Raw genomic sequence first — 18,777 nt, 5'->3', positions numbered from 1 at the left:
CAGCAAGAGTACATTGACGAGCAGCGACGCGCCCAAGCGGAGAAAGACGCCAAGTTTTACAAGCGCGCCATAGAGACCAAGAAGAAACTCTCGAGGTATATAACACTAATACACGTAGCACACTACTTCAAACCAGATGGTGTGGGCGATTGTCGATGTCGAATACCAGTATATCCTTTCCCATTCTTATTTCACGCGCAGCTACTATATAATGGTCGATACCGGTACTAGTAGTAGTTCTAGTAATACTTGACCAAGTCTCTCTGGCCCAGTGCGTCTCTCGATCTGTGCCTGTGTGCGGGCATCGTGGTTCTCAGCAATAATCGGGTCAGAGTCGGCAACCCACCGAGCCTCCCAGGGACACATTTAGGCACTGATGAAGAGCGATACGAGTTAATTTCCCCAGCGGAAACCTCTGAAATTGGATGGATTGTTGTATCGAGTGTGACGGGATTGGGCGGCCAAAATCACTGGACGGCCACAGCAAGAAAACCTTCCAGCATGAGCTCGTCCATCTCGTTCCTGCTCCAGAGCTTCAGCCGCGCTGCGCAGCCGCAGCATGTCTCTGGGCGCGCGGCCCGCGGCCTCTTTGGCGGCAAGGACAAGCGCTTCGGCAACAACGTGTCCTTCTCGCAGCGCAAGACGCGCCGGTCGTGGAAGGTCAACCACCAGTGGAAGCACCTGTACAGCGAGGCGCTCGACGAGATGATCGGCCTCAACGTCACGACGCACACGATGCGCTGCGTGGACAAGGTCGGCGGCCTCGACAACTACCTCATGGGCATCACAAACTACGCCGAGCTCGGCGTCAAGGGCGGCGAAGCTCGGTTCCGCATCGCGCAGGCCCTCAAGGCCGCGCGCACGAAAGCGCCGGCGTCGTAAGTTTACCACCTCCTCAATTAGATAGCCTTGGACCATACAGTAGTAGCCGACGACCATTAATACGACACGCATGCCTGTCTGACCCTATCCAGGCGTTGCCCTTACGACACTGCGAGCTTGCAGCTGCACGTGTTGCCTCACATTGTACTGCGCTGGTAGAAGCCCACAGGACGCGAGAGGAAACCAAACCAAGTTATCTTGGGTATCGTCGACCCGGCGTGATGACCTTGCCGGCTAGCGTCAGCGCCAAGCTGCACAGGGATGCGCCTCAATCGCCATGTACAGGTAGCACGAGACAACGTCACGGTAGACGGCGAAGGCAGAGGGTTGGGCGAATCGCTCTGCTGGCACTACCGCGCGATCGCAGGCGCGTGGTATGACTGAAGCGACAAACCACCCCGAGCACGCACGATGCATGAGCCTTCGTGCCGCGCGGCCATGCTTCCGCGTCCGGGGTCGCAAGCATTATGACGCCATTTGATCCATCGCCCAAAAACGAGAGAATCTAGTAGCATCCCTCTTTCTTTGGTCGCCGGGTCAAGACTGCGGAGCCCACGGCTCGTTCTCGTCGCGTGTCGTCGTCGTCGTCAGCCAACCCAACAGTACACTGAACGCCTTGGATCGTTGCCGCCTTGCTGGTACCACGCACTGCCTTGAGCTCACGAGACCACGGCCAACAGTGCGCCAAAGAGCCCCAGAGCCCCCGTACGGTCGAGCGATATGCTCCGAGGACGGATGTCAAGAGACCGCGGACGCCTAAAGCTCGTCATCAACCATACTCCATCACGAATGCCTGCGCAAACTAGCTGCTTGCTCCAACCGCAGAGAGGATCTTCTTACTTCACAAGGTTTTTGCCGCTATCGCACCCGACGCCAATACCAACCATGGCACCAATCCACCAACCTGGTGTGGAAAGAGAATGAGCTTCGCGAGACGTTGTGATGGCGCTGTTTTGCAGACGCATTCCATAAGCTCGTTCGTAGGCTGTCGCCGTGCCCGCAACCATCCCCATCACCCTTCCTGCAGCGTCTCAGCTGGAGTCGACTCAGAGTCGTCGAATCTAATGACATGACACGATCGCGCTGCCCTGCTTCATGGCCGTCGTCGAGCAGCAGCATTTCTTCTACGCACCACCCCGAGGACCCGAACTTGCTTGTGAGCAGCCGAGTCCATAGTACACTCGAGGCATCCTCAACCGCTACGATTTACGCGCTGCGACAGCTCCGTTCCGCTGCCCGTGGCACCCATCCACGGATCGCACTTGGGAGCCGCCGCGACGGAACATGATAGTCTTCTCGCATCAATTTGCTCGTCGAAGTGAGGCGAATGACCCCACCATCACGTCTTTGTCCGCTCGCCTTCGTGGCCAAGAGTGACACGGTGCGGTGGCATCCTTTGGCGCGGCTGTCGACGTCATCCAATCGAGGACCACGATGCCGCATCCTTCCAAGCAATTCATCGTGGATGGCCAATGGCGCTCATCGCGGCTCGTCGCGTCCAGAGAGCTCTTCGTGTCGTGTTGCGCTTGCTGACGTGGCGATGCCAGATCGCATCTGCCGCCTTTCTCGAAAACACCTTTGATAAAGATTGGGTGCGTGGCATTAAATTCTTGTGGCGCGGCGGTTCTTTGTCCTCAGTGGATTTACAAAGACCGCAAAAGAGAGTGGGAGCGTGCGCTGGCAGCGAATCATGGCCGGGCGCGCCCATGCGAAGGCGCTCGCAGTTGGGTGCGTTTGACGCTGTCGCCCAAGCTACTTTTTTGCTTCGCTTTATCGACGGCGTCGTCGGCTTGGTCCTACACGCTCACATGTCGTCGACTTGTCGTGGATCATGCATCGCTTGCAGACGCCACTCGGGTCTCTCCCGCACCGGTCGACGGCGGCGGGCGAGGGATCGCAGGGATGTGCAACGGCAATGTGGGGATCCGCGCCGTGGTCATTCGCTTAAAAAGTGCAAGGCGCATAGCCAAGTTCAAGTGTCTGTTGGTATTATTTTGGTATCGGCAACGAAGTGATTTGTATTGTGTTCCTACGGCATTTAATGCATTTGATGTTTGTATGCAAAACCGCATGGCGTGAATAAAACCATCGCGGGGTGCGTTAAAGGCGAGGGAATCCGACGGGCGGCGCGCCTCTTGCAGGTCGTTCCGGTGTACTTTTCTAAGCGAATAACGGTTTGGCAATCGGGCAAGGTGAGCCAGATTCCTCATTTTCGAATTTGCTTTCCCGCAAACAAGTCGTCTACTACCATGCCCATCCAGTCGATCAAGGCCCGTCAGATCTTTGACTCGCGTGGCAACCCCACGGTCGAGGTCGACCTCGTCACCGAGAAGGGCCTCTTCCGCGCCGCCGTCCCGTCGGGCGCCTCGACCGGCGAGTTCGAGGCCCTTGAGCTCCGCGATGGCGGCAAGGACTACATGGGCAAGGGTGTCTTGACGGCCGTCAAGAACGTCAACGAGATCATCGCGCCCTCGCTCATCGGCAAGAACGAAGTCGAGCAGAAGGAGATCGACCAGTACATGGTTGAAGTCCTCGATGGCACGCAGAACGAATGGGGCTGGTGCAAGAAGAAGCTCGGCGCCAACTCGATCCTCGCCGTCTCGCTCGCCGTCTGCAAGGCCGGTGCCGCCGCCAAGAACGTGCCGCTCTGGCAGCACATTGCCGACCTCGCCGGCAACCCCACGCCGTGCCTCCCGGTGCCCTCGTTCAACATCATCAACGGTGGCTCGCACGCTGGCAACAAGCTCGCCATGCAGGAATTCATGATCCTCCCCGTCGGCGCCGCCTCGTTCACCGAGTCGATGAAGATCGGTTCGGAGGTCTACCACCACCTCAAGAAGGTCATCAACAAGCGCTACGGCTTGGACGCGACCGCCGTCGGTGACGAGGGTGGCTTCGCCCCCAACATTCTCGAGAACGGCGAGGCCATCAACCTCATCAAGGAGGCCATCGCCAACGCCGGCTACACCGACAAGGTCAACATCGGCATGGATGTTGCCGCCTCGGAGTTCTACACGGGCAAGGAAGACGCCCGCTACAACCTCGACTTCAAGGATGCTAACGCCCCGGAGGACCAGAAGATCTCGGCCGATGCGCTCATTGAAGTGTACAAGTCGTTCATCGACCAGTGCAAGGACTCGAGCCCGATCGTCTCGATCGAGGACCCCTTTGACCAGGACGACTGGGCTTCGTGGATCAAGTTCACGGAGGCCGTCGGCGACCATGTCCAGATTGTCGGTGACGATCTCACGGTCACCAACCCGACGCGCGTCAAGAAGGCCATTGAGACCAAGGCGTGCAACGCGCTCCTCCTCAAGGTCAACCAGATCGGTTCGATCTGGGAGTCGATCGAGGCCGTGACCATGTCGAAGAAGGCCGGCTGGGGCATCATGGCCTCGCACCGCTCGGGCGAAACCGAGGACTCGTTCATTGCGGACCTCGCCGTCGGCCTCAGCGCCGGCCAGATCAAGACGGGTGCCCCGTGCCGCTCGGAGCGCCTCGCCAAGTACAACCAGCTCCTCCGCATTGAGGAAGAGATGGGCGAGGCCGCTGTCTACGCCGGCAAGAACTTCCGCGACGTTGACGCCCTCGGCAAGTACTCGACCATCTAAATGCCTTATCCACTTTTGTTTTTGTCTTCTTCACTACTTTGTCAACCGCCCTTTCTTCATTGTGAGCGACTGCGACTTGAACGCCGAGTAGTGCTCGGTGCCGCCATAGACTTTAGGGTCAGCCGCAAAGCTTGTGAGGACACCAGACGTCACGGGCTTGGGGCTGCCGTACGTCGAGAACCACTGCTTGAGCGTCTGCACCTCGGTGGCCGCCGGCGCCGACGTTTTGGCTGCCTGGGCTTCCATCTCGGCGTCGACTTGGTCGATTTTTTGCTGCAATTGCAGGATCGCGGACTGGAGCTTGCGCAGCTCGCCGTTCTTTACGATGGCTTTGGCGACATCGGGCTGCTCGTAGTAGAGGAAGTAGCCCGGTTTCTTGGAGGCCGTGATCGCCGCCTCCAAGTTCTTGCACGTCTTTCGGCTGGCTTCGTTGAGCCCGTGCGGCCCCGTGAGTAGCTCGTGGAACCGGTCGGCGCGCTCCTTCTGCGCGAATAGGAGCTCTTCCTTCTTGGCCCGCAATGCCTCCATCGCAAGAATGACACGGCGTCGACAAAGATAGCTTTTGCCATAATGTAGCCAATCAAATCCATTCCCGTGAAAAAATAGCCAATCCAATGCGCCGCTCGATGCCATTGGCCGATATCGACATTGCATTTGCAAGCAGATGCCAGCCGTGACACCAGCGTCGTTCGCCGGCGCGGTCGCCCGCCTCGGCGTCGCCTCAGGGCGGTACGCCATCGCGCTCTCGGGCGGCGCCGACAGCACGTCGCTCCTGTGCCTCCTCAGCGAGTGGGCCCCCGAGCCCTCCAAGCAGCTGCTTGCGATCACGGTCGACCACGCGCTCCGCAAGGAGAGTGCAGACGAGGCGAGATATGTCGGAACGTTGGCCGCCAAATGCCATGTGCCCCATCAAATCCATACGGTGCGCTGGCCAATAGACAGGGCGCTTGCACGGAGTCAACTGCAAGTTCAAGCGCGTGTGAAGCGGTACGAGTTGCTTCACGAGGTGTGCGTCGCCGAGAAGCTCGATGGGCTCTTTGTCGGGCACAACCTCGGTGACCAGGCCGAGACGCTGCTCATGCGCCTTGGCCGCGGCAGCGGCTGGAGCGGCCTCGCTAGCATCCCGGGCAAAGCTCTCATCCCAATCGCGTCGGGCAGCACCGTGCCCCTTTATCGCCCGCTCCTTTCGTTTGAGAAGGACGACTTGAAGGACACGTGTCATCGCTTCAATATGCCGTGGGTCGAAGACCCTTCCAACGACTCGGACGCCTTTGACCGTATCCGCATCCGCAAGGTTTTCGAACGGACTTTTGCTGCAGGATCGTCACCCTAGAGCCACGCATTTAGGGCCTGCGCGATCTCAAGGCGACACCGGGCAATGCCGATGTCATGCAGCGGCTGCTTGCGATGCAAGAACACGCAGACGAGGTAGTCCTGCACGATTCATGTGTCATGGAACCTTGAATTTGCTTCTAGGCGCACGCAGACCTGGAACAGGCTGGTACTATGCCAGTCCTCACAAAGGCACTGATTGTCCGTGTAGCGACGATGCTATTACAACAGTACGCAACCAAGCAGCCAGCCCATGTGCTCTTGAGCGACGCATTTGTGGCCGACCCCACGCTCTTTGACGAGCTCGCGATCCGAGGTACGGTGAACGCCAAGACCAATGTCATCCGACGCTGCATGTCTAGTGCTGTCTCGCCTTGTCCGTGACGTGGGTCGAAAGCAGTACCCACCCCGCGTGGCGTCAGTCCTCGCACTGTGGCTGCAATGGAAGCGCGGCCAAATGCGCGTCAACTCGGCCGTGACTATCGGGGGTTGCTTGGTACTATTTTGTGCTGCATTCCGAGTCAAGACGTCCGTTTAGGTCAAGAAGACACGCGCCGGGCTACTCGTGACGGTCGAAGGACACGCGGCTCCTTAATTACCCGCCTTTCGGTCTGGGAGGGTTAACGAATGCGGCAACTAGATATTCTTGTTAGCACGACGGTGGGGCCTCTAACGTCGCTTCGAGTTGCACACGTCGGTGGGCTTTGTAGTCGTCGATCTGCAGCAGCGCCTGGCTCTCGTTGTCGAGCAACACTGCGTACTGGAACGACACCGGATGCTTTGCTTTGGCTCTTGTGAGTTGTGGCAACTGCACTTCGTCGGCCTTGCGTGCACTGCATCGCACGTTAGCGCTAGATACAAGAGCACGCGCACCTCGTTTTCGCACTGCGACCTCGGTGTTTCGGCGCGAACGACCGTGGTGGCGCCGGTTGTTTCTCGACGGTCGGTGCATTCTCGAGCACGGGCAACTTGCCACTGGCAGAACAACTGTCGTCGTCGTCGCCGTTGCACACGTCGTTGTCGTCGGGCGGTCGTTCGTTGCGTCGGCGCCGGGAAGACGACGTCTTTGCCGCCCGCTTCGTCGCCGAGAGCATTCGTTTGCACTCTTGAACGCGCAGCGGCAGCGGAATCGTCACGAGCTTCTTCTGCAGCCGCCACGGCAACGTCTCTTCTACAAACACACACCCGGTCCACCACAAGGATTCGCAACCTCCGACGTGGCCGCACCTGGGATCGCGCCGAGACCAAGCGCTGGCAGTGTGCTACTACTACTACTGTTTGGCCGATGTTGCTCCTCGTCACTAGTATGGCTGTCCGGCTCGATGGGTAGCTATGACATAAGCTACCGATAGTCACTAGCGTTGGGGGAACCAGAGCGCACCGTCGCTGGCGTTGGATTGTCGTCTGCCTCATTTGTGAGCACGAGGCGCACGCGTCGGAGCATGGCTTCGGACGCGCGGATGTGGGATCGCAGCATGTCGTTCTCGGTCGCTAGCGTCTTCTCGTGGTCGGTCGCTTGCGCCAGCTGCGTCCGCGCCGCCTCGAGAAGCGCCCGCACACGGGTATTCTCCGCCTACCACCGCGCCATGGTTGGTCATTTGCCAGTTATAGCACCGCGTGTGTACCTCGAGGGCAGCGACTCGGGCCTCGAGCGCCATGGGCGGCAAGATCTCGCGCCGGACCACGTCGCTACTCTCGATACCCTTGAGCCGCTCGGCGAGCCGGAGCGTCGTGCACGTCTCGTCCCACGACGCCGCCGCCGGCGTCACGGTCAGCACAAAGGTGGTGCGCCCGGCGGCTTCGAGGCTCGGCTGCAGCAAGCGCGTTAGAACAGACGCGCGGTACGGAACATGGTCCAGCGCGCGGCGCTGGGCGAGCGCGTGCACGCACTGCGAGAGGTTCGACAAGCTCTTGTGGATCGACGCAACTTCGGGCGTGTGCTGGACGGGCGCCACGTCCATGCCCCTACGCATTCGTTACATCCAGACAAAGAAGAAGAAGAAGAAGAAAGGACGCACGCCAAGTCGACCAAGAAGAGCCGGGACGCACGCCGCGTGGGGTCGCGCGGTTGCAGCGTCACTTGAAAGATGACGTGGCCGTGGCGCAGACGTTTGGAGCGGTGGCCGGCGACCTGCGCAGCTTAGATGCTGGTGACTGTGGTCCGCGTACTACCTGGTTGTACACGTCAAGGACGTCGTCGCGGGACTTCATGGCATGGGCACTCAAGCCCTCGATGAGCGTCGCGCCGTTGGCTTGCGTGAGCACTGGGAGGTCGTCCGTCTCGTGCGTCGGCTTGGCATGGACGTTCCAGAGCGTCCGCTTTCGACGGGATCGCGACATCATGCGCCGTGGCGGCGACGACGCCACAGGCATCGTGGCACCGACGAGCAAGTCGTAGACCTTTTCGTTTGAAATCTAATGTTGCGAGCTAGTCAGACCTGCGCGGGTTCGAACCGCGTACCTCGAGGCATGAGCAATGGACGTCGAGGTCGAGCGACCCGTCGAGTGCATTGAAAAGCGCGTGCACGAGACGCGGCACGAGCCCGGCGTCGTCGGGGACGGCGTCGGTCACTGGCGCTTCGGGCTCCTACGCGAATCCGGTTCCGCAGGCAACGCGTCGGGCACCCTACCGCGCCGTCGTCTGCTGGTGGCGTACCGCCGCTCATGGCTACACACGATTTGCGTGAGCGATAGACTACAAAGAAGCGCCGACTGTGAGTTTTGCCCGAGCCCTTCTGGCCGCTAGACACAGCGCTCATAAAAGAGAGATTTGACGAGGTTCGAAGCACGTACTAGGCGACGATGCTGCAGTCGCGCCCCGACAGCACCGCGCCGACGTAGTCGGCGAGATGGTCGTACACGATGGCGTGCGGTGTGTCGGGCGGGAAGACACCATCGAGTTGCAGCGCCTTGGTGGCACTGTGCTTGGCCCACAGCACGCGCTTCTCATCCTACATCGAGTAGCGTCGAGTTGGTGACTGTAACATTGAAGAAGATGCAAGGGCACCGGCGCAAGGCAGAGGCCGTCCGAGACGCCGGCGAGAGAGGGCAAGAGCACCGACGCTGCACCTGCCGGCGGTTCGCGCAGGCGCAAGAGCACGCGAAAGCCTCGCGTCACGTCGTCGACCATGCGGGCTGTCCTTTTTTAGCCAGGCTTACCGTTTCGCGCAGTATATTGGCGCCAATATTGTCAGTTGTTTGTACAGAATGTCATATAGTTCTTGCGACATTTTCTGTCGATGGAAGTCGAGCCATTTAGCTTTGTATTACGAGGTTCCAGACGACTAGTCTACGAGCTACTACGAACGCTGCAGGAGCAGGTCAAAGGTCGTTCTCCAGCGCATTGATCTATGGACAGCGACGCCATTATGGTCCACCATTGAGCAACCAAGAGAGAATGGGAGACGTACAAAGTCTTCGTCATCGTCGTCGTCGTCCATGTCGGCGTCTCGCTGCGCATCGGCGGTTTCCTGGACGTCGTCGACGACCTTGCTGCGCTTCTCGTGCGGTCGCGGCGTGCCATCAAACTTGCGCTTGGGCTTGGTGTCGGCGTCTTCTTCCTCGAGCTTCTCGGCGAGCATGAGTCGCCGAAAAATATCGTCGTCGTCGTCGTTTGCCCGCACCGCCTACCATAAAACTAGTGTCAGCAACGTCTTAGCTGCGACTGCGGTTGCACCTGCGGCATCGCTGGCTTGAGCGGCATGGCAGGCTTGACAACGACCGGCGCTGTCTTCTTGCGGGTCGCCATTTTGGATAAAAAGTCAAACGACCCGCCGGTTGCGACTACACCCTTGACGACTGCAGGCTTCGGCGCCGCGACCGGGGTTGGCGGCAACGGACGTTTTCGCCGCATGGCTGTCGTGAACGGCGCCTCAATCTTCTCGGGGAGTGCGTCAAAGGTCACGGTCTTGCGATCTTCCGGCGCCTTTTTGGCTGTCCGCAGCAGCCCCTTGCTCTAGATAATACCACGCTACTACCAAATTCACAAGCAGTATTGAACCCTACCGGCAGCGGCCTCAACTTGGACAATGGCAGTACGGCCACTGCATCGCCATCCTGTGTCGTCTCTGCCTCGGTTGTGTCGACCTGCTTGGTTTCTTCCTCGTCTTCGTTGTTGTCGGTGGCGGTGACGACTTCGGCGATCAGACTGTCGTCGCGTGTCGGCTCTGTCGCGGGCACGAGCGATCGAATGCGGTACCGATCCTCGCGCAGGCGCATCCACTCGGACGCGCAGTCGATGAGCCACTGCGGACTCACGACATTGACGCTCGGCATCGCGAGTGCCTGCTCTTTGCATCAGCCACCAAGTCCAGAGACAATGGTGTTCTGTACCTCGAGGTATTTTTTCGTGCCGAGGCGCTTGGGGTGGATCACGAGGTGCGTGGTTGGGAAGTTGTCCATGGTCATGCTCGGCTTGGCGCCAAATGAGAGCGCTAGCTTCCACAGGTAGTCCGACTCGGGCGCGACGCCGATCGGGATGACACCGCTAAATGCAATGTGGCAGCCGCGCAGCACCGCGTGTCGCATCTGTACATAGAGCCATGATGACGCGGTTCCCGTCGACATCAAGTCGTACCTGTTCCATGATGGCCTTGACGCTGGTGCTGCCGGGCGACTGGTAAAACTTTTCATGTACGAGCTACGCGCCAGAGTGACAACTGGCGATAGAAATGGCAGAGTACCTTGAGGACGCGCAGCGCTTTCGTCAAGTGGTTGTCTTGCCTCTTGCGCTCCTTATTCGACGGCGCACCGCCCGACGCGTTGTTGATCTCGGCGCGAGTGTTGAAGTGGTGGAACGCTTCAATGATAAAGACATTTCCCGCGTTCTCCTAACGCTACGTCAGTCGAATCAAGCAGATACCGATAACCGGACCTTCCAGACGTCGACGCGGTCGTCGAGAACGACGATCATCGAGTCGTCGCAGGACGGAAAGAGCAGCTATGTGCGTATTGTGGAAGCTTCTGAGGCGAAAGGGATAGAGTACCTTGAGCGACTTGTGGGCGACGTCGGGCGTGTCGGTGCGGGCCACGATGCGGTGGTGGAAGAGCGAGTTGTCCGGATCGATGATCTCGGCGATGCGCTCGGCGTACTTGCGCGTGCCGTGCGTGTAGATGTGCAAGTCGTAGAGGGACGAGAGCTCCGAGAGGAACGTCGAGAGGCCCGGGCGCAGCTGGAGCACGTGCTCGGTCGGGATATCGCGGATGTAGAAGCGCAACGCGTCGTCTGCGCCAAGTTACTCGAGACCTGGATGAGGAGAGTGCGTACCGTCAATGGCGTCGACCACGTCCTGGGAGCGCACGGCGTGGAGCAGTGTGTGGTCCAAGTCGAGTACGAGCACGAGCTTCTTCTGCTTGAGCATGCGCCCAATGTTTTCGCTGTCGAGCTCCTCTACGTGGCAGGATAAGATGCACGGAAATGTCGTGGACAAAGGCGGCGTACGGGCCGTCGCGCGGTTGACCTCCATGATCTGGCCCTGCGCCAAGATCACTTTGACCGTCTCGCCGGCTTCCACCTTGGACATGCACACGACGCAGCGATTGTTCTGGATCATCGGATGCATGCACACTTCGATGCGACCAATCTCGACGTCCGTGCCAGGCGGCACGTCGTCGGCGGGCAGCGGCAGGATCGTCAAGGTGCCCGTGGCCGGCGCGATGATGCTACCAAAGCTGCTTTCCGATGGGCTGCCGTACGAGGCAATGATCTGCTCGGCGTGCACGAGCTGTCCATCCGTGCACGTCCAGGACAAGGCCACGTGGGCCTTGCACTGCAACGCGAGGAACTGCGCCGCCATGCCACACCTTGGCCTCCAGCAAATCGGGATTCTGCCAGCTATTTATAAAACTTGGACGCACGGTATTTTATTCTCTTGCATTTTGTATACCCTCGGACGACGGGCAGGCGCTACTCACACGCAACTTTGGCGGACCGCCAGGTGTGTCCGGACGACCGCAACGTAGGCCGCCCCACGCAGAGCACACACAGTGTCTGTGCCTATGTCATCGATGTCGCATGCGCGCATTGTAAGCCCATCAACCGATACTCGCGCCGCCACATTGTCCTCGATAACATCTCAAGAGGCGTGTTTTTATCCTGATTGAACCCGATCTTGGCTCACTTGTTGACAATGCAGTGGGGCTCGGCCGCGAGGATGGCCTCGAGGTCCGAGTAGCGCAGCATGTTGGCACAGCAGATCTCGTCCGTATGGTGCTCGCCGTTCATCATTCGCTTGACCTTGTCCTTGTTTTGAAGCCCAGCTAATGGTTCGAGCGATATAAGATCCAGTCCATCGAGGTGACCTACTTTGGGGCGGCGTTGTCTTGATTCGCTGCTGCTGGTTGAGCGCGCTGCCCGCGACCGTGATGGACGACGGCGACGACGAGAGCGCCATGTTTTGGCGCTGGCTGCGGTCAATCGAGATCGGGTATCGATGAATGCGCCGGAGGAAACCATGGATGAGCCCAAACGTCACGAGCCGCCGGACGTCGATGTGCACCAGTGACTTTTGATACCTGCGCGTCTTGCTGCCTTAGTACTCGAGTAAGCTCAAGGACGTACGTGTTCCAGAGCTGGCTCACGGGCACGCTCGGCTGCAGTGCGCAGTAGATGGAGAAGACTGTCGGGAAGAGCGGCGGCGTGTCTTCGTCCTTGGCCACGTACGCGACGCACGCACGCTACCGCCGACTTAGACAGTGATGGCTTGCCGGCACGTACTTGCAAGTTGACGTCTTCGACGAGGCTTGAAATCTTGTCGGTCGTCGCGTAGATGTTGGAGTGGAGGAAGATGTCGATCATGGTGATGCAGCCATAGTACATGAGCTGGCGCATGCAGTTCTTGACTGGACAGAGTCGCATCAGACGTATGCGCACGTATATAGTGTACCGATCGAGAGCTCGACTTCGGCGATGACAGCGATGCGCTTGACGTAGTTGACGCCGTCAATGTACGGGACGATCTTCTGCAGCGCCAAGTCCCACTCGGCTACTTGCCATGAGAGTACGAAACCACCAGTGCAAAGCTTTGTACCGCTGTTTTGCAGCAGCGTCTTGAGATTGCGGATCGCGACGGGTACTTCGTGGTCGTGGACGTTGGGCGGCGTCGAGAGCTTGGGAAAGAGCTTGAGGTTGATGATGTTGGCGGTGTCGATTGGGATCGTGCACTCGCTAAAGTGTGTGAGATCATGCAGGATCGCCGGCAAGATCGTGGCAAGCGTCGCCTAGACCACAGTGGTCAGTAGCGTGCGACAAGGTGACCATGTACCTTGCTCGCTTCGCGCGAGAGGAAGCCATTCTCCTTCTCCATGCTTTCCATGAGCGACCCGAGCTAGTCATTGTAGGTTGAGCGACTGCGAACATCATGTCGCATGTACCTTGCGCAGGATGGGCTTGTATGGCGTCGAGTCCATCGAGCGCTGGAAGACAAACCCTACGAGCCATGAGCGACGACACTTCGATGCGGACGGACCAATGTTGAAGAGGAGGGCGTTGCGGTGGTACTTGTCGTCTTCGATGCACACGGGATAGCCCACGATCTTGATGTCCTGCGGGCAGACTACGCAGCAGGTAGATTGAGCTCGGCGTCAAGACGAAGGCGGACCTGTGATGATCTTGCCGCAGAGCGCCTTGTCGATGATGATGTAGCCCGAGACGCTGTCAAAGACCTCGTTGCTCAGCGCGCTATAATAAGAGACGTGAGATGCAGCGATGCCATCGAACGTACTTGGCCGGCGCCTGGTACACGATCTGCGGCCCCGCAATGTTGTCAAACTCGCTGTAGAAGATGGCCTGGATCATCCTCGCGTTGACGTTGACGCTGTCCGAGTGCAAAGAGCAAAAAAGGTCGCTTGTCAACACTATACTCTATTTTCACGCAACTTTCCCGCCTGCAACGCGACCGGGCCAAACCACATGGTATCCCTGGCACAGTTAGCCGCCTGCATAGCGCTCGCGCTTTGGCCTTCAGCACATCAAACATACGGCAACCACGCGTATAAAATTATACGCCATGCATGGCAAGAGCAGCCATCGCCTACAACAACGCCTTGTTGACTCTCTGATTGTGGCGTGTTTTTAGCCAGAACATCACCATGCGCGACCGGGATTTCTCCGGACCAGCACATGCTGGACCCAGATATCCGGAAAATGACCACTTTTACCGGCATATTGATACATTGACGTAGCAGCCGCGCACTGCTGTTGCATCGCTGCTTTTCAAAGCAATGCCCCGCTGCTCATTTTTCAATTGGAGCTTAAACGGACAGTGCGCCACCGCCCGGACAAAAGACCGTGCGCTCGGCGTGGACTCAAGAGCAGGTATAGCCTCTACTACTACTAGCGTCGTGCATTCCACACCTCTAGCATAAACATGTTTAGATCCAAGCACTGGAAGTGGCCGTCGCCAAGTACGATGGTTCCGCTGGTCGCGGCAAAGTGGAAGGTACGGCATCCAAGAGCACGAATCCACTTAGTTGGAACGGCAGGCGATTGCGGCGCGAGTCCCCGGTCGTAACGACCACAACTAACATTGCGAAGCGGCGGCACTGGTTGGAGTGACTTTAACAACGCCTCCATTGCGCTAACGATGCCCACAACAAGCTGCCATAAACCTGTGTGCAATCAAACCAAGATCACTGGAGATCCCGTCGGATCGGCTGCTCGATATACGAGTCTGCTAGTAGGCCAAGAGAAAGGCTGTCAGTACGTCAGAAGCTCACTTGCTATCTCTACGGCTCTTCGCATGTGACGTGCGGACATGGACCTTTGCTGCTGCACCCGCGTCGACGACTCGATCCCTTTGGCCCATGGTAAATTATTCTCCTAAAGATTAAATTAGTAAAAATGACACTGCCTACGTGGCAGCTGGAATGGGCCACCGTCGCCGACTTGAGCCCAAGGACTGCCGTTGACGACTTCCCAGGCCAGGCGTTCCACGAGCTGTTCCTTGGCGGATCTTGTTTTTGGAAACTGAAAATAGTGTGCGATCGTTTCCCGCCTTCCGTGGCACCGCGATGGTGCTCCTACCAGTGCGTCACTAGCAACCGCTGGAGACAGAGACACAAGAGTTCTCGTAGATGCCTTTGCGTCCACACTGCGCGCGCCGATTGCCATTGTACGTGGCTGACACCGAGTGGGCGTAAATGGTGTGTGATGCTATGAATAGTGTGTCTGTAACCCCCGTCGGCTGTGGGCCGAAACGACAGAGAACCGAAAACGTGTGATTGCCACAAGAGCAGCCATGTTCATGCAAGAGAACTCGTTCGAGGACGACGGCCGCGGGAAGCAGCGCGAGCGCGACCTCGCCAAGGACGTCGACAGCCGCCTCAGCATCTCGCGCGAGCCCCACCCCAACATGCTCGACGACGACGAGATCGAGGAGATTGGCGGCCCCGCGGGCAGCCGCTCCAACGTCATCCAGCAGCAGCGCGATTTGCACAAGAAGAAGATGCAGGAGCGCATGAGCGGAGGTACTCGCACTACATGCGGCCAAGGCTCACGGCGCGGGTAGGCGTCGTGCGCACGACCGGCGCCCGGCAATTCTCGACCCCGCGCTCGATGGACATTGACGAGAAGCCCTCGTACGTAGCTTGAAGCGCAAGCGTCGCCTCTAAGATCCAGGATTGTAGTCGCTTTGGTCGTGACGACGACTTTATCGACGACCGCGCGGCCGGAAAGAAGGCGGCGCCCGCGCGGTTTGCGCGCGACGACGAGGACGAGGACGACGATGACAGCAGCGCCCGGCGCCGATCGACGCCCAAGAAGGCCAACCGCTCGTGGCGCGATGAAAGCCCCGAAGACGATCGCCGAAAGAGCCGACCCGCGGAGAAGGAGCGGCGCAAGCCACGCGCCGGCGACAGCGACGACGATGGCGACGACGACGCCGACTACGACCGCCGACCACCGATGAACAAGCGCGGGTACGATCTCGTTGCTATTTGCGCGACATCGTCTCAAGGTACTTAGGTCTCGTAGCGGCGATGGCTACCCGGAGCGCGAGCGCACCAAAGGCAACAGCGACACGTGGGTCGAAAGCGGCAAGGCCACCAAGGCCAAGAAGGTATTCACCCACACATGTTTTCCTACTCATTCTCGTGCGCAGGGCCGGGACCGATCGAGCTCGCCCGACTTGTCGTCCGAGGACGAAGCCAACGACGACGGCGCCGTGAGCACGTTCGACCCGGACAAAGGCAACCCGAAGAAGCCGGTCGTCAAGAAGGGCAAGCTCGACCTCCTCGACATGAAGGCCTTCCTCATGCGGTACATTTTCAATCTCTCGCATCGACTCACACTAAATATGCATAGACCGGTGCCCAAGGCCTGCGACGTGGTCGAGTGCTACATTGAGCGCAACCGGTCAGGCTCCAACAAGATGTTCCCCGAGTACTGTTTGTACCTCAAGGACGGCGACCGGTTCCTCTTGACGGCCAAGAAGCGTCCGAACAACCGCACGAGCAACTACCTCATCTCGATGCAGCTTGGCGACCTCGCGCGCAAGGGCAGCGAGAACTTTCTCGGCAAGCTCCGCGCCAACTTTATCGGCACCGAGTTTGTCATTTACGACAACGGGATGAACCCCAAGAGCGCGGACCAGCACACGCTGACGGTCAACCCCGCGGGCATTCGCCAAGAACTCGGCATTGCGGTCTACGCCAAGAACGTGCTCGGGCACCGCGGGCCGCGCAAGATGAAGGTGTGTGTGCCCAGAGTGCGCGAGGATGGCACGCGCGTGGTGTGGCGCCCCGTGACGAAGGAGGACGAGATGGTCAACAAGTGCAAGGAGCAGGACCATACGAACCTCACGTATCTCATCAACAAGCCACCGCGGTGGAACGACCAGGTCGGTGCATACGTGCTCAACTTCAACGGCCGCGTCACGATGGCGTCGGTCAAGAACTTCCAGCTCGTGACGCCCGAAGACCAAGAGACGGTAGTCCTCCAAGTCGGTCGACTCGGTGTTTTATGTTCGGTGGATGATTAGGTCATTTTGCAGTTTGGCCGTGTGGGCAAGGAGCTCTTCACGATGGACTTTCGCGCTCCGCTCTGCCCGCTACAAGCGTTTGCGATCACGCTCAGTAGCTTTGACTCGAAGCTTGCGTGCGAATAGATGGCCTCGCCGTCGAACCGCTCCACGAGCTTGTTTACACGCAACTACTTCTCTTTCTACGACGACTAAAGAAATACTAGTGTATGTATCACGCGGAATTTGCCTCAGAGGTGCAGGGTCGCCAAGTGCGCGCGGACAGCGTCGAGATTGCCGACGTTCTTGACCTTGCCCTGGAAGAGCCCCTTGCGACCGCCGCCCTTGCCGTCCAGGAGGCCCGCGACCGTCTTGGCCTCGGCTGCCACAAAGGCTTCGGGACCAGCAAGCACCATGGCACCCTCGCCGCTCTTGGGGTTGCCCGACGTGAGCAGAAGGACCTTGGGCGAGGATGTCGTGAACGCCAGCGAGATAGCTTGGAGGAACGCAGCGTCGGCGTCGTCGCGGTGCAGCATCGCATACGAGTCGTTGGCCGACGACGCAAGAAGCTGCTGCGCAACGAGGTGCGCGAGTTCGAGCCGCAGCGCCTTTTGCTCTTTCGCAGCGGCCGACTGCGCCTGGAGAAGCTTAGCGAGACGCTCGTTGTGCTCTTCGGGCGCACAGCTCCACAGCTTTGTCGCGGCGCGTTCGCGTTCAAACCTACACGCGGCCGAAGTTCGCGCATCTGCATACGATGTTCAAAGCGATGTATGTACATGGTCGTAAACTCCTTGAAGACGCGGTTGCCCGCGACGAACCAGACGCGCGTGCAGCCACGCGCCACCTCCGAGTAGAGAAACTTGACGCACTACAAGTTCGGAGGCTGAGACGCGCCGTCCTCGTAGACCAAGGTGGCTCTACCTGGAGCTGGCCCGTGTGCTGAACGTGCGTGCCACAGCACGGGTTGCTATCGAGCTGGTCCATGACGACGATGCGGACGTCCGAGGTCTCGTCCTTGTAATGTGTCGAGACCGGACGGGCGGCGGCAATCGCGTCGTTGACGGCCGCCTCAAGCGCGTCGAGCTGCGCAGAGGTCAGCGACGTCGAGTTGAACTCGACGTTGCAGCGCACGAGGCCGAGCGACCACGTGGTCGTGTCGACGCCCAGCGTCGTCTCGGCGATCGCCGAGATGAGGTGCTGCGCCGAGTGCTGCTGCATGTGGTCGTGGCGGCGGGGCCAGTCCAGCGTCATGAGCACGCTGTCACCGGCCTGAAACTCATGGCTCGTCTGCAGCACGCAGTGGCCGTTCTCGGGAAAGGCCTTGGTCACGGCAAAGGTCGCGCCTTGCAGCTGCAGAGCGCCGAGATCGCCGGGCTGGCCGCCGCCCTCCGGGAAGATGACGCTGTCCGCGCAGACGACGTTGAAGGTGTCTTTGAGCTTGGGCGCGCGGACGCACGAGACAACAGTCGTCGCGAGCTCCTTCAAGAACGAGTTGCGCTGGCACGCCAGCCGTCCGAGCGCGGCCGACATCTTGGTGCGAAATGGCCACCGTTATCCGGAATCCTTGCCCATTACATTCGGCAATTCCGTCGTCTTAAATGTGGCATTTAATGCCGAATCTACGCCCAACGGTGAAATCCGGATTCTAATGTGATGCTGTTTGCTTGCTCGGCCGCATGAACAGCTTTGCAATAGCCGTTCTTAAGCAGCTGCATACCATTCGCAGGTCTTGGTACAATAATATTGCGCTCGGGACTTGAGTATTGCGACCTTGATTCGAAGTGCTGTTGAATTAGGCAGCGGGAGGACATCTATGCGACCAGAGATTGGGAGGTGCAGCAGCAAGACCTTGTTGAAAACCGGTGGTTTATAGACGAATGGGACGAGGTGGTAAGTCGTGCATGCGGTACCGTGGGCGCTTTCGAGGTGCGTGGCGACCGTGCGAGTTGACGCGATGGGAACCACTAGATCCTAGGCACATGCCGCGAATAAGGGTG

The 18,777-nt window shown here is 59.1% G+C and overlaps 9 protein-coding genes across 9 annotated transcripts; 4 read left to right on the top strand and 5 right to left on the bottom strand.

Annotated features, from left to right (window-relative positions):
• The first annotated feature begins 447 nt into the window (after window positions 1–447).
• SDRG_14983 (50S ribosomal protein L28) lies at window positions 448–997 on the top strand. The gene has a single exon (XM_008621145.1). It carries the CDS (start codon window positions 502–504, stop codon window positions 880–882), a length of 381 nt encoding a protein of 126 aa, XP_008619367.1. The 5' UTR covers window positions 448–501; the 3' UTR covers window positions 883–997.
• Window positions 998–3,059: 2,062 nt separating this feature from the next.
• Window positions 3,060–4,526, top strand: SDRG_14982 (enolase 2). The gene has a single exon (XM_008621144.1). It carries the CDS (start codon window positions 3,132–3,134, stop codon window positions 4,491–4,493), a length of 1,362 nt encoding a protein of 453 aa, XP_008619366.1. The 5' UTR covers window positions 3,060–3,131; the 3' UTR covers window positions 4,494–4,526.
• On the bottom strand, window positions 4,444–5,042 carry SDRG_14981 (hypothetical protein). The gene has a single exon (XM_008621143.1). The coding sequence runs from the start codon at window positions 5,019–5,021 to the stop codon at window positions 4,527–4,529; it is 495 nt and encodes a 164-aa protein (XP_008619365.1). The 5' UTR covers window positions 5,022–5,042; the 3' UTR covers window positions 4,444–4,526.
• A 115-nt stretch (window positions 5,043–5,157) lies between these two features.
• SDRG_14980 (hypothetical protein) lies at window positions 5,158–6,420 on the top strand (the record flags this gene model as incomplete). Its single annotated transcript, XM_008621142.1, has 6 exons — window positions 5,158–5,787; window positions 5,841–5,921; window positions 5,970–5,994; window positions 6,037–6,141; window positions 6,188–6,321; window positions 6,364–6,420. The coding sequence occupies 6 exons, from the start codon at window positions 5,158–5,160 to the stop codon at window positions 6,418–6,420; spliced, it is 1,032 nt and encodes a 343-aa protein (XP_008619364.1).
• Window positions 6,381–8,986, bottom strand: SDRG_14979 (hypothetical protein). The gene is made up of 12 exons (XM_008621141.1): window positions 8,833–8,986; window positions 8,619–8,776; window positions 8,539–8,567; window positions 8,456–8,493; window positions 8,287–8,412; window positions 7,998–8,240; window positions 7,844–7,956; window positions 7,451–7,790; window positions 7,207–7,398; window positions 7,053–7,155; window positions 6,699–6,996; window positions 6,381–6,658 (listed from the first exon to the last, which is right to left on the bottom strand). Exons 1-12 carry the CDS (start codon window positions 8,953–8,955, stop codon window positions 6,475–6,477), a joined length of 1,947 nt encoding a protein of 648 aa, XP_008619363.1. The 5' UTR covers window positions 8,956–8,986; the 3' UTR covers window positions 6,381–6,474.
• Window positions 8,987–9,045: 59 nt separating this feature from the next.
• Window positions 9,046–11,778, bottom strand: SDRG_14978 (hypothetical protein). The gene is made up of 12 exons (XM_008621140.1): window positions 11,711–11,778; window positions 11,266–11,658; window positions 11,092–11,214; window positions 10,811–11,049; window positions 10,699–10,764; window positions 10,508–10,654; window positions 10,402–10,464; window positions 10,158–10,352; window positions 9,831–10,109; window positions 9,502–9,780; window positions 9,236–9,451; window positions 9,046–9,173 (listed from the first exon to the last, which is right to left on the bottom strand). The coding sequence occupies exons 2-12, from the start codon at window positions 11,618–11,620 to the stop codon at window positions 9,147–9,149; spliced, it is 1,989 nt and encodes a 662-aa protein (XP_008619362.1). The 5' UTR covers window positions 11,621–11,658; window positions 11,711–11,778; the 3' UTR covers window positions 9,046–9,146.
• Window positions 11,779–11,826: 48 nt separating this feature from the next.
• Window positions 11,827–13,665, bottom strand: SDRG_14977 (hypothetical protein). Its single transcript, XM_008621139.1, has 11 exons — window positions 13,547–13,665; window positions 13,424–13,503; window positions 13,292–13,378; window positions 13,197–13,252; window positions 13,088–13,150; window positions 12,854–13,043; window positions 12,710–12,808; window positions 12,541–12,665; window positions 12,385–12,500; window positions 12,130–12,338; window positions 11,827–12,083 (listed from the first exon to the last, which is right to left on the bottom strand). Exons 1-11 carry the CDS (start codon window positions 13,618–13,620, stop codon window positions 11,941–11,943), a joined length of 1,242 nt encoding a protein of 413 aa, XP_008619361.1. The 5' UTR covers window positions 13,621–13,665; the 3' UTR covers window positions 11,827–11,940.
• Window positions 13,666–15,038: 1,373 nt separating this feature from the next.
• On the top strand, window positions 15,039–17,025 carry SDRG_14976 (hypothetical protein). Its single transcript, XM_008621138.1, has 7 exons — window positions 15,039–15,290; window positions 15,332–15,401; window positions 15,450–15,740; window positions 15,787–15,880; window positions 15,923–16,080; window positions 16,126–16,750; window positions 16,802–17,025. The coding sequence occupies exons 1-7, from the start codon at window positions 15,062–15,064 to the stop codon at window positions 16,925–16,927; spliced, it is 1,593 nt and encodes a 530-aa protein (XP_008619360.1). The 5' UTR covers window positions 15,039–15,061; the 3' UTR covers window positions 16,928–17,025.
• SDRG_14975 (hypothetical protein) lies at window positions 16,929–18,328 on the bottom strand. The gene is made up of 3 exons (XM_008621137.1): window positions 17,702–18,328; window positions 17,557–17,648; window positions 16,929–17,500 (listed from the first exon to the last, which is right to left on the bottom strand). Exons 1-3 carry the CDS (start codon window positions 18,308–18,310, stop codon window positions 17,032–17,034), a joined length of 1,170 nt encoding a protein of 389 aa, XP_008619359.1. The 5' UTR covers window positions 18,311–18,328; the 3' UTR covers window positions 16,929–17,031.
• Window positions 18,329–18,777: the final 449 nt, after the last annotated feature.

Source organism: Saprolegnia diclina (genome assembly GCF_000281045.1).
Source record: "Saprolegnia diclina VS20 unplaced genomic scaffold supercont1.82, whole genome shotgun sequence".
In the NCBI taxonomy this organism is placed as follows: domain Eukaryota; phylum Oomycota; class Saprolegniomycetes; order Saprolegniales; family Saprolegniaceae; genus Saprolegnia; species Saprolegnia diclina.
This window is presented reverse-complemented; position numbering and strand designations above follow the sequence as displayed.